The 14,449-nt window shown below is 45.9% G+C and overlaps 1 protein-coding gene across 1 annotated transcript in view; it reads right to left on the bottom strand.

Annotated features, from left to right (window-relative positions):
• The window catches only part of KIF3C (kinesin family member 3C), a 73,009-nt gene extending 60,037 nt beyond the window's left edge, over positions 1-12,972 (bottom strand). Inside the window, exon 1 of the mRNA XM_043985084.1 lies at positions 11,404-12,972. Within this exon, the coding sequence (XP_043841019.1) occupies positions 11,404-12,915 (1,512 nt within the window). The 5' untranslated portion in view covers positions 12,916-12,972. The remainder of the gene's footprint in view (positions 1-11,403) is intronic.
• Positions 12,973-14,449: the final 1,477 nt, after the last annotated feature.

Genomic DNA, 14,449 nt, shown 5'->3' on the forward strand with positions numbered 1-14,449 from the left:
ATTCTATTATGAAATGTAAACATTTTCTTAGTTTATATTGAAAGTTATTTTGAAAAGGCATCCATGGGTTCCCCACCATCAGAGCATTCATGGCACAAATGAGGTGAAGCACCCTACTTAGAAAAACTCAATGTCAGCTGTGACTTTGAAGGTTGTGTTATTCACATTCTCTTCAAGGTCATTAACATTCACTTTTTTTTTTTTAATGAGGCAATTGGGGTTAAGTGACTTGCCTAGGGTCACACAGTTAGTAAGTGTTAAGTGTCTGAGGTCAGATTTGAACTCAGGTCCTCCTGACTCCAGGGCTGGTGCTCTATCCACTGCGCCACCTAGCTGCCCCAACATTCACTTTTACAGCTCCCACAAATGAGTGACCAAATGATTCTGGTTAAATCTTTGCATCATCTTTAGCACCCAGAACAGTGCTTCTTCCACAATTTTTTTTTCAGACATGACTGACTCTTTGTGACCCCATTTGGGGTTTTCTTAGCAAAGATACTGGCTTGCCATTTCCTTCTCCTGCTCATTTCACAGATGAGGTAACTGAGGCAAAAAGGGTTAAGTGACTTGTCCAGGGTCACATAGCTAGTAAGTGTCTCAGTTCAGATTTGAACTCAGGAAGTTGAGTCTACTTGACTCCAGGCCCAGCATTCTATCCACTGTGTCATCTAGCTGCCCTCTGCCCACAATAAGTGCTTAATAAATGTCTGTTAAATTGAAGTAACTATACCAGGGAAAGGAAGAGGATAAGCATTTATATAGGGCCTACTATGTGCAAGGCATTGTATGAAGCACTGTATAAATATTATCTCATTGGATCCAAACAACAACCCTTGGATGTGGGCGCTGTTATTACTCAAATTGAGGCAAAACAGAGATTAAAGTGACCTGCTCAGGGTTACATAGCTAGGAAGTGTCTGTGGATGGATTTAAACTCATGTTTTCCTGATTCTAGGCCTACTACTCCATCCAATGAGCTTTCTAGCTGCCTCTAAACCAGTACTGTAGAACTGAACTGAATAGGCAATGAGTGGTTTGAACAGGGGAGCAGCAAGATAAAAATAGCATTTTGGAAAGATCAATCTGATGCCTTCAAGTAAGATGGATGGACTGGAGGGAGGCAAAGCTGGAGGGCAGGAGTCCAGGTAAGAGGAGGATATTAGGTGGCTGCTAGAATGACTTGACTTCAAATCCATTTTCAGACACTTACTAGTTGTGTGACCCTGGGCAAGTCACTTAACCCTGTTTGCCTTAGTATCCTCTTCTTTAAAAGGAGCTGGAGAAGGAAATACTGAACCATTTCAGTATCCTGCTGCAAACGAAAACCCCTAACATAGGGTCAGGAAGAGGTAGACAAGATTAAAATGGCTGACACCACAAAAAATCTATAGTAAATAGTCATACTCCCCAATAACCAGCAAGGGTCACCTCAGTGGCCTAGCCTAGGTGAGGTTCTAGACCAGGGTGGTATTAGTAGGAATAGAAAACAAGTTAAGAAACACTAAAAAGAAACAAATAGACCAGAAACTGCTGATTAATTTATACGTGGAGGAAGGAGGGAGGAATCACAGATGACTCAGTCATTTTAAGTCTGCATTGACGAAGGGAAAACTGATATCTCAATAGAATGGGAAAATGAAGAGAGGAGTGTTTTTGGAGTTAGTTGGGTATTTTGTTGGGGAGGAAAGATGATATGTTACACCTGAGACATAGAGTTGCAGGCAATAGCAACAACAACGATAAAAATGATAGCTAACACTTCTATAATTCTTACTATGTTTCCAGGCTTTTGTGCTAAGTGCTTTACAATTATATCTAATTTGATCCTCGCTACAGCCCTGGGAGGTAGAGAGTATAATTATCCCCATTTTACGATGAGGGAACTGAGGCAAACAGAGCTTAAGTGACTTGCCCAAGGTTACACAGCTAGTAAGTGTCTGAGGTGACATTTAAAACTCAGTTCTTTCTGATCCAGGGCACAGTGCTCTATCCACTGAAAACCACCCAGAAACTCAAGAGGAAATTAGAAATAAGGCATTGTAGCCTTTAGTGCTAGATGAGATGTGTAGAGTTGAAGACCCATCTAGTTCAACCCTTCTCATTTTAAAAATGAAGGAAATTGAGGCCTAGACCTTTTGGTAGTTGTCAAAGATCACCCCAGGTAATAAGAAACACAAGCCAAGAACTGAACCAAGTCTCTCTAATTCCAAATCCCAGGACAGTTTCATTACACCAGACTCCTCTACTGTCAAGAGTTCAAAAGAGAGGTCAGGACCCTTGAGCTAACAAATTTGGAAATTGTTCACATAAAGATGAGAATGTAAAGAGAGATAGAGATACAGAGTCAAGGAGTGAATCTTGGGGAATCCTCCTTTTTTTTTTTTTTTTTGGCAGGGCAATGAGGGTTAATTAGGGATTCTGCCCAATGGGTCCAACACAGCTAGGAAGTGTCCAAGTATGTTGGAGAAGGCTGGAATTTGAATTCACGGTCACCATTCTGAAATCCAGAGCCAAGTCGCTTTATCGACTGTGCCACCCTAGCTGCCCCCAAACCTCCCCTTTTACCTCTAAAGGTGGGAAGAAGGTAGAGGAGCTATTAGTAGGGGATAGAGATAGGTCAATATTGTCTACTGCCTTATTACTTGAGAACTCAGGCTAGCTTCTGAGGCTGGTTTCATCTTAATTTCCTTTTGTTTCCTAGGTTACTTCTTCAGGATCCATCTTCCATCTCTTCCCACTTCCCATGGTGGTGGGAGGCCCCGAGGCTCTATCTAGAATTCACTACTCTTTTTTTTTTATTCCCTACTCTTTTGCCAACCTGATCCCTTGGGGATCTAATCCTGCCTGTGATTTCTGCCTTCTTTGACTTATCCTTCCTTCCTCCCTCTCTCCCTCCCTCCCTCTCTTCCCCCCCTCTCCTCCCCTCTCTTTCTCCCTTCCTTCCTTCCTTCCTGCAATCAGGGTTCAGTGACTTGCCCAGGGTCATATAACTAATAAGTATCCAAATCAGGTTTTGAACTCAGATCCTCCTGATTCCAGGGCTGGTGCTCTATCCACTGTGCCACCTAGTTGCCCCAAAGGCCTGATATTTCACTATCTTCAGCATTCTCTCACAAACATGTCCTTTTTCATTCCTCTAACTGAGCAGCTAGTCCCAATCAAGCTGCAAACACTGTCTTATCCTTGTTGCACTTTCTTTTAATCCACAATTTGAGCTCTAACCAATGGCACACTGACTTTGTTTAACAACTGCTCCTTCTTCCCCCCAAAACATGCACAAAACATACTTTTAAGTTTCATCTGCATTATTAACATTCTATACATCATTTTTTTAAAGTCTAGAAATCAACAACTTAAGCTCTGCTTTGCAATGTTTGCAGATATCTGAGGTATAAATGCTCATACAGAAAATTTAACAGTCTTCCAGCATACCCCTACCTCTGACATAAGGTTGCAAGGAAGAAATTCTTATATTCTACATTAACCTCCCTGCCACCCTAGTTATAGCACCAGGAAGACTCAATGAATACTTGTTGGCAATGATTAAGGCTCATGAAAAGCTATGCATCCAGGGTTACAGACAGATACAAAAACAAAACATGTCACCATGGGCACTATGAGGAATACAGAGAGACCAAGAATCTGGCAAGATCAACTCTGTCCCAGGCCCCAAGGCAGACTAAGGGAAGGAACTCGGTTAGCTTAGCTACTGGCAGGATCATGGGTGTAGATTTGGTTGGGCCACTAGAAGTTATCAAATCCAATTCCCTCATCTGATGGATGAAGAAACTGAGCCCCACATATCTGAAGTGACTTGCCCAAAAATTGCACAAAAGAAGTAAACGTCAGAGTTAGAATTTGAACTCATCTCCTCTGACTTCAGAGACAGCATGCTTTCCCCTCCAAGACATTCTGTGTTGAGATGGGAAAGAAAAAGAGAAAAGTGGGAGGGGGGGATGAATAAGGATAAACCAGAGGGTAGAGAGTGGATTTAGCTAATTCTGAGAAGAAAACCCAAGCTCTGAGTCTCAGACACCCTCCTAAGCCTCCCCTGAGGCCTGAAGCAATGACTCAGAACTCTGAGAAACACATAGGTATTGGGGAGCCCAGGGTGGAGATAGGGAACAGGGTGACTTTTGACAGGCCAAAGCCATAATTCTGGGGCTCCTGGGGAGCCCTGGGTGGCAAGATGGTGAAGATATTACTATTACTAATAATACCTTCCATTCATGAGGTGCTTTTAACTTTCTTCAAAGGGCAATCACATTTATCATCTTATCTGATCCTTATAATATCCCTGGGAAGGAGGTGGGGCTGGTATTTTAAAATTTTTACTTTTTATTATGATGATAACAACGAACTTCACAAACATTTCTCTATACAAAGGAGAAAAGAAAGAACTCCTCAAATTCTACAATGTCCAGTTTGTTTGTTTTAATATTTCAAATTTAACAAGATAGCTCCGGCACTGAGATCAGGCAGGTATTATTACCTCCATCCTCATTCCCTTGTTCCCATACCTTCCTTCCCCTAACCCCAGCTCTTCGGAGATCCCTCTAAGCCATACAATTGGTTTTGCAACACCACAAAATGGCTTTCCAAGTCACCTAACATGATTCTTCCATCTTAGAGATGAGGAAAGTGAGATTCAGAGTGGCCAAGTAATTTGCCCCAAGGTCACTCAGGTAGCTGGGGCAGCTTGGGTGATGCAGTGGATAGAATGCCAGGCCTATTCCAGGAAGACTCATCTTCCTGAGTTCAAATCTGGCCTCGGGCACTTATTAGCTATGTGACCACGGGCAAGTCACTTACCCCTGTTTGCCTCAGTTTCCTTCTCTGTAAAATGAGCTGGAGAAGGAAATGGCAAACCACTCCAATATCTTTGCAAAGAAAACCCCAGTTGGGGTCACCAAGAGCCAAACATGACTAAAAGATGACTGAACAACACCACCACACAGGTAGAAAGTGATAGAGAGAGAGGATTTGAATCCAGGCCTATTAACACTAATTCTAGTTTTTTCATTTGGCTAGGTCTCATAGTTCACAAGTGACAGAGCTATGTCCAGGCCTCCTCTTAGTTCTATGTAGTTGGGGGTGGGGGGTGGTGACAAAAGGTGGAAAGGGTTTTGAACCATAGACAAAGGGCACAGAATTATTCTCATTCTGAAACTTCCTTGGGCACCTCCATCTTTGCTAAATACCTAAGAGTCCTGGTTATAATGATGATGTCACCTCCATCCCTGGGGAGCTGTGTCAGAGATCTCATCTCCATTAGGCAGACAATTACCTGAAGCCTGGAGAAAAGGAGACTCTTACTGTACCCAGTGAATCGATAGAATGGATGGGAAGAAAACTTACCCTACACCATGGAAAGAGTCCTAGATGAGGCAATGGGAGCTCTATGGCTATGGAGTCATAGATGTGGAACTGGAAGGGACCTCAGAGACCATCTAATTCAACCCTCTCATTTTACGGATGAGGAAACTGAGACCTAGATAAATAGAGCAACTTGTCCAAGATTACGGAGGTAGTCATGGTTAGGATTTGAACCCAGGTCTTCTAACTTGACTCAGGGTACTGTACCCTATATTTCAGTCTGAGATATACCATTAACTTATTTAAAAAAATTAATATACCATTCGCTTGTTTTTTTTCTTTTTTCTTAGTGAGGCAATGGGGTTTAAGTGACTTGCCCAAGGTCACACAGCTAGTAAGTGTCAAGTGTCTGAGGTCAGATTTGAACTCAGGTCCTCCTGACTCCAGGGCCGGTGCTCTATCCACTGCGCCACCTAGCTGCCCCTATACCATTTTGAAAAAAAATCTTTTAGGGGCAGCTAGGAGGCACAGTGGATAGAGCACCGGCCCTGGAGTCAGGAGGACCTGAGTTTCAAATCTGACCTCAGACACTTGACACTTATTAGGGGTGTGACACTGGGCAAGTCACTTAACCCCCATTGCCTCACATGCACAAAAAAAAAAAAAAAGAAAGAAAGAAAGAAAAGAAAAAAAAGAAAAAATCTTTTATTTTTATTTTCAGTTTTGAATTCTCTTCCTCCCTCCTGGCCTTCCCCTACCCATTGAGAAGTCAAATAGGATACCTATTATACATGTAAAGTCATTGTCATGTGAGCTTGATCAATTCACTTTAAACTTTTTAAATTTTAGGGTTTTGTTTTTTTTTTTTTACCTCTAAAATGAAGAGACTGGACTCAATAGTCCCCAAGCCTCCTTCTAGTTCTAAGATTCCAGGAACCATGGCTTTCACTTCTTGCCCTCTTCCCCATCCCCCACTCTATCCCAAATTGCCGGGGTCTCTTAGACCCTATACCATAAGGATCTAGTCATTTACTAACAGTGGAAATGGTACATAGCCATGACTCCTGGATTATGTACAAGGCACTGTGCTAGTTGCTGGGGATACAAAGACTTCCTTTGCAATCCTGGAAGGAAGGGGGATTGGTCTACAAAGTAGAGATGAATGCTGCTTCTACACAGGCCCAACTTCTCCCCAGCTCTTGCTGCATCTCTGGTTTAGAGCCCAGCTGTCTCAGTCCTTATGCCCTCCCTGGAAGGGCCTATCTGTTCTGAAGATGGGTAATCTCTTGCCTTTCTTTAATAGTAAGAGGTATACTGTGCTCTGTACAGGATTCTCCGGGGCCATTGCTCTTAACAACCTAGCAGGTAGCTCTGACTGCTCTTGGTATAAATACAAATACAATAAAATAAAAAATGAATACAAATACATAAACATGAACATATCTTTCATCTCCGCCAATAACTGACAATGTGCCTTGTCCTAAGTTTCCAAGTATTCCAGGACAGGCAAGAATAGGTAACCAGGTACCATATTTGGCTTTCTTTTCTTTTCTTTCATTTCATTTTGTTTTGTTTTAGACCATTTCATTTTCAACTGAATAAGACCAGAAGAACACAGTGAAGGAACAAGTCTCCATAAATTTCAAAATAAATAACTAGAATCCTTCTACCTTCCCTTCTGCCCTGTAGGGTGGGATACTAAAATGAACAATCAACAAGGAATAAGGAGTTCTACATTCTAATCCCAGTTCTGTCACAAATGAGCTGGGCAACACTGAGCAAATCAACTCCCTCTCTCTAGGCCTCCCTCCTTTTCCTCAACTGTAAAATGAGGAGATTAGACTCGATGATCTCTAAGTTCTCTTCTGGTTTAACAGCTTTATTTCTAATAACAAAAAAGAAAACAAAGAAAACTGGAGAAAAGCCAACCAAATTGTGGTTCAAGCTGAGAATGAAAGATTAGGACCCCTTAAGGAATTATAAAATACAAAGGTTATTAGGAAATACAAGAGGATGTATATAGAGCATAATAGCTCAAAAAAAGCAAGATGACAATAACAATGTACACCATATCTATGGCTATGTAAATAACAAGAACACTGGCAAAATCTAGAAAAATACAGAAATAGACTTCAGAGTGGGGACACAGACACGAACAGAGCACCCTGTTTTTTACTTGTAAGGTGTTACTTTTTTTTTGTGGGGCAATGAGGGTTAAGTGACTTGTCCAGGGTCACACAGCTAGTGTCAAGTGTCTGAGGCAGGATTTGAACTCAGGTCCTCCTGAATCCAGGGCCGGTGCTTTATCCACTTAGCCACCTAGCTGCCCCCATCATGTTCAATTATTTTAAATTTTGTTTCTGTGTTTGGCTTTTTTTAAATGGTCCATTCTAAACAGCCAAAGAGCAAATGGGATTTGATGTAACTGTAGGCTACTCACTGGACTACATCTGGATGAGAATAAAATAGAATCAAAATCTTATTATAATAATAATGGTGATGAAGAAGATGATGGTGGTGGTGGTGGTGGTTCTAGGAGACCACCAGACCTAGGCACCCAAGAAGCACAATTCCACCCCACCATTGATGAGGGTGCCAAGGGACCTATTCATGGCTGATATTTCCTACTCTAGAATTGGTAGTAGTGAAAAATTCTGGAGCTGGGAACACAGAGTCAGGGAATCTCATAATGGGGGAGACTTGGGAAACCATGTAGTCCAACCCAGACCTGAACACAACTTGTCACTACAATACACCTGACGAATGGTCATTTAGCCCTTGCTCAAAGACCTCCAGTGAGGCAAATATCACTACCTTCAGAGGTGGCTCATTTCACTTTTGGACGACTCTAAGTGTTAGGAAGTTTTGTCTGACATCAAGCTTAAATCTGTCTCTGCAACTTCCACCCATTGTTCCTGGGAATGCTGTCTAATAAGAACATGTTTAATACTTCTTCCACATGACAGGCTTTGAAATGTGTGACTACTGTGTTTCCCTAAGCCTTCTCTTCTGCAGGTTAAACATCCCCAAATGCTTCCAATGATCTTCAGAAGGCCCTTCACCTTTCTGCATGTTCTTCTTTTTATCAGTGTCCTTTACTTTCTTTTTTTTATAAGTTGGGCAATGAACGTTAAGTGACTTGCCCAAGGTCACACAGCTAGTAAATGTCAAGTGTCTGAGGCCAGATTTGAACTCAGGTCCTCCTGACTTCAGGGCCAGTGCTCTGTCCACTGCACCATCTAGCTGCCCCCTCAGAAGAGTCATTACTAAAGTGGGGGGCAACCAGGGCATATACAAAGTATTTGCAGTCCTTTAGCAGCAAAGTTTAGTACCCAGTTAGTGAGAATAATTAAGTGGATGTCACTGAATGATGAGAAAAGAACTGGGAGTTGAGAGACTTGGATCCTAGACCCAGTTACTAACTAGCTATGTCATCTTGGGCAAGTCACTTTTGGTCCCTGGGACTCAGTTTCTCCATCTGTAAAAAGAGATGGTTGGATCATATCAGCACTGTCAGCTAGGAGTAGGCTTCCCTCCCCACTTCCTTGCTCCCTCTTCCTCTCTCAAGTGAGTTTGCTGTTAACTGCTGTCCTGAGGACCAGAATGCCAAATGCCAAACCCCAGATGTGGATCGACCAGGACAGGATCAGCATCATCCTAGGTTCCCCTTATTCTAGTAGTCATAGGAAGTCTCCCAATTAGAGGCAGATATGAAAGACCCAGGTTCAAATCTGATCTCGGATGGATACTGACTATGTGACCATGAGCAAATAACCTCTCAGTGTCCCAAGTAACTCTCTTGACTATAAGTAACAGAGAAGGTGGTAATCTGAGCTGATAAAGGAAGTTCCTCAGCAGGAGCTTGCTACCCCGAAGACGATCCAGGGACCATCCAGCCATCATGACGCCTCCTAAAAACAAATGCACTTAAGGCCTCTGGATTCCTAAGGTGGCCTTCAGCCCCACCCCTGCCTTCATCTCTCACAGGAACTAAAGATACTAGCCACATCAAGGGGTGCCTGCAACAACAGTAATAACAGCTAGCATTTGTATAGTGCTTTAAGGTTTGCAAAGAAATTTTAAAAATATTATCTCATTTGATCTTTACCACAACCCTGCTGTTATTACCCCCATTTTACAGAGAAGGAAACTGAGGCTGAGACATTAAAGGATTTGCCCAGATCCACATAGCTAAGTGTCAAAGGCAGGATTTGAATTCAGATCATTCTGACTCCAAGGCCAGCACTCTATCCCATCCATCAATAAGCTGCCCAATTCTTGACCATCCACTCTCTATTATTCCCCAATAGATGCACATCACCACCTCCCCTTATTTCTCCTTTTTTGCTCTTCTCTTCTTCTTCTCATTCCCCCCATAGCCTTTCTTTATTTATTGCCCCTGTCTGGGGCTTGCTGTGGTTGTTGCCTAGTGCTGGTGCCATTCATAGCTGACCCTTGCTATGTGACCTCAAAGCTCTCACACCCTGCTGAGAACTGCTCACTTTGCTGATATCCTGATCCATGACCTCCCTAGGGCAGAGGCTTCAAATCTTACTGGGCTTGGAACTGGATAGTCATGGCTAGATTTAGGATTCAGGCAGCTGGTTTGTTTCTCAGGTCATCATCACCTGAAAGTCTCCTCCTACCCTCCTTCCACTGACATGGAGCCCTATATCCTAGAATTCCAGCCCAGAGTGCATGGGCCTACAATGGGGCTTCCCTTCTATCATAGCATTCAGGAATTCCTTTTCCCTCATGGAGGCTTACTCCTCAGAAAGAAAAGGGTATCAGGTCTAGAGCTGTATAATAAGGAAGAAAGGCACTGCAGGTGATATAGGAAAGACAAGTCAGGGTTCCTTTGAGGTCAAAAATCTTGTCTAGTTTTTCAAAGTTCATGACTTCATGGGCAGCAGGGTCAGATTAACCCTGGGGGGTAACTGTGCATTAGCTTATGAGCTTGTAAGGAAACATCTGTGTATTAGTGGAGCATCTGCCAACTAAGCAGTACATGTGAGGGAGAGAGACAGAGAGGAGAAAGATGTGAGGGGTTTCCAACCTAGTCTACTGATAAAGCATCAGTCTCTGGTCCCAAAGGAAATGAGCAAGATTCCTCCATGAGTAATTTTTACCTCTGTTTTCCTTAAGTGGATGTCACTGAATGATGAGAAAAGAACTGGGAGTTGAGAGACTTGGATCCTAGACCCAGTTACTAACTAGCTATGTCATCTTGGGCAAGTCACTTTTGGTCCCTGGGACTCAGTTTCTCCATCTGTAAAAAGAGATGGTTGGATCAGATCAGCAGTTTTTAATCTGAGGTCCCTGGATAGATTTAGGGAGTGGAGGTCTGTGAGCTTGGTTGGGGGAAATATACATCTTTATTTTCACTAACCTCTAATTGAAATATAGCATTTCCTTCAATTATGAATGTAGGTAACAAACATTATTATTTTTTTTTGGTCGGGCAATGAGGGTTAAGTGACTTGCCCAGGGTCACACAGCTAGTAAGTGTCAAGTATCTGAGGTCAGATTTGAACTCAGCTCCTCCTGAATCCAAGGCCAGTGCTTTATCCACTGTGCCACCTAGCTGCCCCCAACAAACATTATTCTTTTCTTTTTTTTTTTTTTTGGGTGAGGCAATTGGGGTTAAGTGACTTGCCCAGGGTCACACAGCTAGTAAGTGTCAAGTGTCAGAATCCGGATTTGAACTCAGGTCCTCCTGAATCCAGGGTCAATGCTTTATCCACTGTGCCACCTAGCTGCTCCTCCCCCAAACATTATTCTTAAAAGGGGGTCCATAGGGTTTACCAGACTGCTAAAGGTATCCAAGACACTAGAAAGGTCAAGAACCCTGGAGTAGGGGGCAGCTAGGTGGTAGCATGGATAAAGCGCCAGCCCTGGATTCAGGAGGACCTGAGTTCAAATTTGGCCTCAGACACTTACTAGCTGTGTGACCCTGGGCAAGTCATTGCCCCGGGGGAAAAAAAAGGAACCCTGCAGTAGTTTTTCTCTAAGGTCCCTCCCAATTCTGGGATTGGAAGGCTCAAGGAGCCTATGAGCTCATAGGGTACTCCCCACCCAATGCCTTACCTTGTATCTGGTGGCCAGGAGCTCTGTGGCTTGCTGCTCCCGCCTCAGGTCCTCAATCATCTTTTCTTTCTCCTCCAACAATTTCTGCTTCTCCTCAATGACCAGGCTGTGGTCATCTTGTATAGCTGCCTTTTCCTCCTCCAGTCTTTCCTTCTGTTCCTGCAGATAGTTCTCCATATTCTTCTCCAGAGGGACCTCTGGAGTGGGCTGGGGGGGTCGGTGGTTATTGTTGTTGTCATCTTCTTCTTCAGCAACCCAGGCCTCTGTTACAGACCCCTCCGGGTACCCCTCTATGGCCACTGACTTCTTCCTGCGGCTGCTTCTCCTGCGCTTACCCAGCAGCCCCCGCTTCTCAAGCTGAGCCTTCAGGCGGGCAATCTCCTCCTGGAACTCCCGGAGGAGCGTGTCCTTGGGATCTTCGTTCACCCGAGGCTTGTTCTTAATGTTCTTGGCCCTATTGGCAAAGCGCAGGGTGGACAGGCTCTCATCATAGCTGTGTGAAGCTGGACCCAGGGTGGCCACCATGATGGTCTTGGCATTGCCCCCCAGAGAGTCTTGAAGCAGCCGGGTCAGCTTGGAGTCCCGGTAGGGGATGTGGGTGCTCCTGCCATCCACCAGAGCCGAGATCACATTACCCAGAGCAGAAAGGGAGAGATTGATTTTTGATGCTTCTTTGGGTCTTTCTCCAGTGCCACCCCCTCCCCCTGAAGGCTGGGTAGCTGCTCCTCCAGCTGTGTTGGTGCCCGCTTTGCCCTGCCGCTCACTGCCAGCCAGGTCTACCAAGTTGAGCTTGCCCACCCGGATGTGTTCTTGGCCATCAGAACCCCGCTCACTACACTCCACTGTGATGACAAATATGGCATGGGAACGGGAGCTGACCTCGTTCATGTGGGTACTGCCCACAGCCCTGGCCTGGTTGCCCAGATTCATCACGTGCTCTATTTCTTTGACATTCTTGGTGACAAAAGAAGAGAGATCTTTGATGTAGACCCCAGTCTCTGGGTTCTCTTTGAGCTCCAGCCGCTTGCCCGGTTCCTTGGAGAGCAGGTCCCGGATCTCCTCCTGGTAGATTTCCAGGTAAGAGGCCCGCACCAGGTACTGCTGGTTCTGGGAACGGGAGATGTGAGTGAAGATGTGTTCAAAGGCGCTGGGGATGACCCCTCGCTGCTCCGGTTCAGTCCAAGTGCCCTGCATGGTGTAGGTCTTGCCCGTGCCGGTCTGGCCATAGGCAAGAACGGTGCCATTGAAGCCCTGCAACACCGAGTCTATGAGTGGGCGCACCGTCTCATCGTATAGGTCAGCCTGCTTAGAGCTGGCATCATATACGGCGTCAAAGGTGAATGTCTTGGGCAGCTCCCCTGGGGCGGCCCGAGGGTTCCTGAGGGTCACCTGTCCCAGCTTCACGTCCATCTCGAGAATCTGCTCGTGGCCAGCAGCCTCTTCTTTCCTACTCAGGGGGCGGCACCGGGCCACCACCTTCAGGGCCTCGCTGGGCTTGGCTTTATTGGCCATTCTGCAGCTCACAGTACTCCCTTTTCCCCACCACCCCTGGTCCCTATCCCACCCCACCCCCGCCCCACCTCCCTCACTCAAGCAGCCTGGGCTGTCTGCCTGCCCTTAAGTCCGGATCCACCCGGCGGTCCCGGCCCACTGGGGCTGCTCCTCAACGTGCATGCAGCTTCCTGAGGTGAGGGAGGGATGCTGGCTGGGGTGGTGGCTGCCGGCTGCTGCAGTCCTGGCCTCCAAAGCTCTCAGCTCTTTGCTTGCACCACCCCGGGCTGGGAACGAGGATTAGGCAGAATGACCAGGCAGTGGTAGGAGCAGCAGCAGCAGCAGCGGCAGGAGCAGCATCGCCTGCCAAGAGGCAGCCCCCGGAGCCCGGCCCATGCTGGGGAGAAGGGACCCTGGGCTGTAAACAGCAACAATGAGATAAAGAAAGAAAAAAATAGGATGGGGGTGGGCGGCAGGGATCTGGTCTCTTCCTCCTCCTGCTCCTCTCCAACGTTCTATGGCAGTGGGCTGGGAAAGCCGGGGATCCTGGACAGCTGGGGTCCTGGGTCCTTCATGGCCTTTCTGTGTTCAGAGACGCTCACCTACGGTTCTCTCCCCAGGGTGGAGGATCATTCATTGCAGCGCTGCCGCTGCCGCCGCTGCCGCTGCTGCCGCCGCCGCCAACGGAGAATGGGAGAGAAAAACAGACAGGGATGGGGCGGAGCGGCGGCGACTGGGGGAGTGATGCTGCCGCCGCTGCCGTAGCTCTCCCACTCGCCTGGGTGGGGTGAGGGGTGGGGGGAGGGGGAGCAGAGACAAGCTGGGACTGGCTAGAAGAGAAATAAATAGTCAAGCATCCTTGCCCGGCGCCACTGCTGGCCCCCTGCTCCCCCAAATAAACAACGAGCACCTCTCATTGCAGAAATCCTGCCCGCCCGGTGGGGTCTATCATTTCCACGCCAGAGCCTGACACCACCCACCCTCACCCGAGCCGGGCTGGACTCGGGGCATGCTGGGAGTTGTAGTCCTGCCTTTGTTAACCGAATTCGGGCAGGTTAGGGGTCCTGGTTCCAGTCTTGGATGTCCCGCTGGGGAGGCTGAAGGCCCCTGGATTTCCAGGGTTCGGTCTCCAGTTAGACTGGAGGCTTTGAGACCATGGAGGCTAATCTATTGACCTGTACCCTTCTGTCCCATCCCTTCCTGCCTTCTGAGAGCTTCAGAAGCTCACCCATTTAGCCCCTCCCTTTCCAGCATCTTCAATTATCAAGCAGGGTAGTAAGGTGGAAGGGGTGCTGGGTTAGAAATCAGGACACCTGGCGTTTAGTTCTTTCTGCTATTAATATGATGTGTGACCTGGGCTGTAGCATTCAACTTAACAAGGCCTCATTTTTCTCATATATGAAATGAGGGGGATGGTTTAGATCAGGAATTCTTAATCTGGGCTCCCTAGACTTATTTATTTTAAAAAATCTTGATAACTGCATTTCTATATAACTTTTTCTTTGTAATTGTATGTGTTTTATTTTATACATTTAAAAACATTCTGAGGAGTCCA

This window comes from Dromiciops gliroides, chromosome 2 (assembly GCF_019393635.1).
Source record: "Dromiciops gliroides isolate mDroGli1 chromosome 2, mDroGli1.pri, whole genome shotgun sequence".
Taxonomy (NCBI): Eukaryota; Metazoa; Chordata; class Mammalia; order Microbiotheria; family Microbiotheriidae; genus Dromiciops; species Dromiciops gliroides.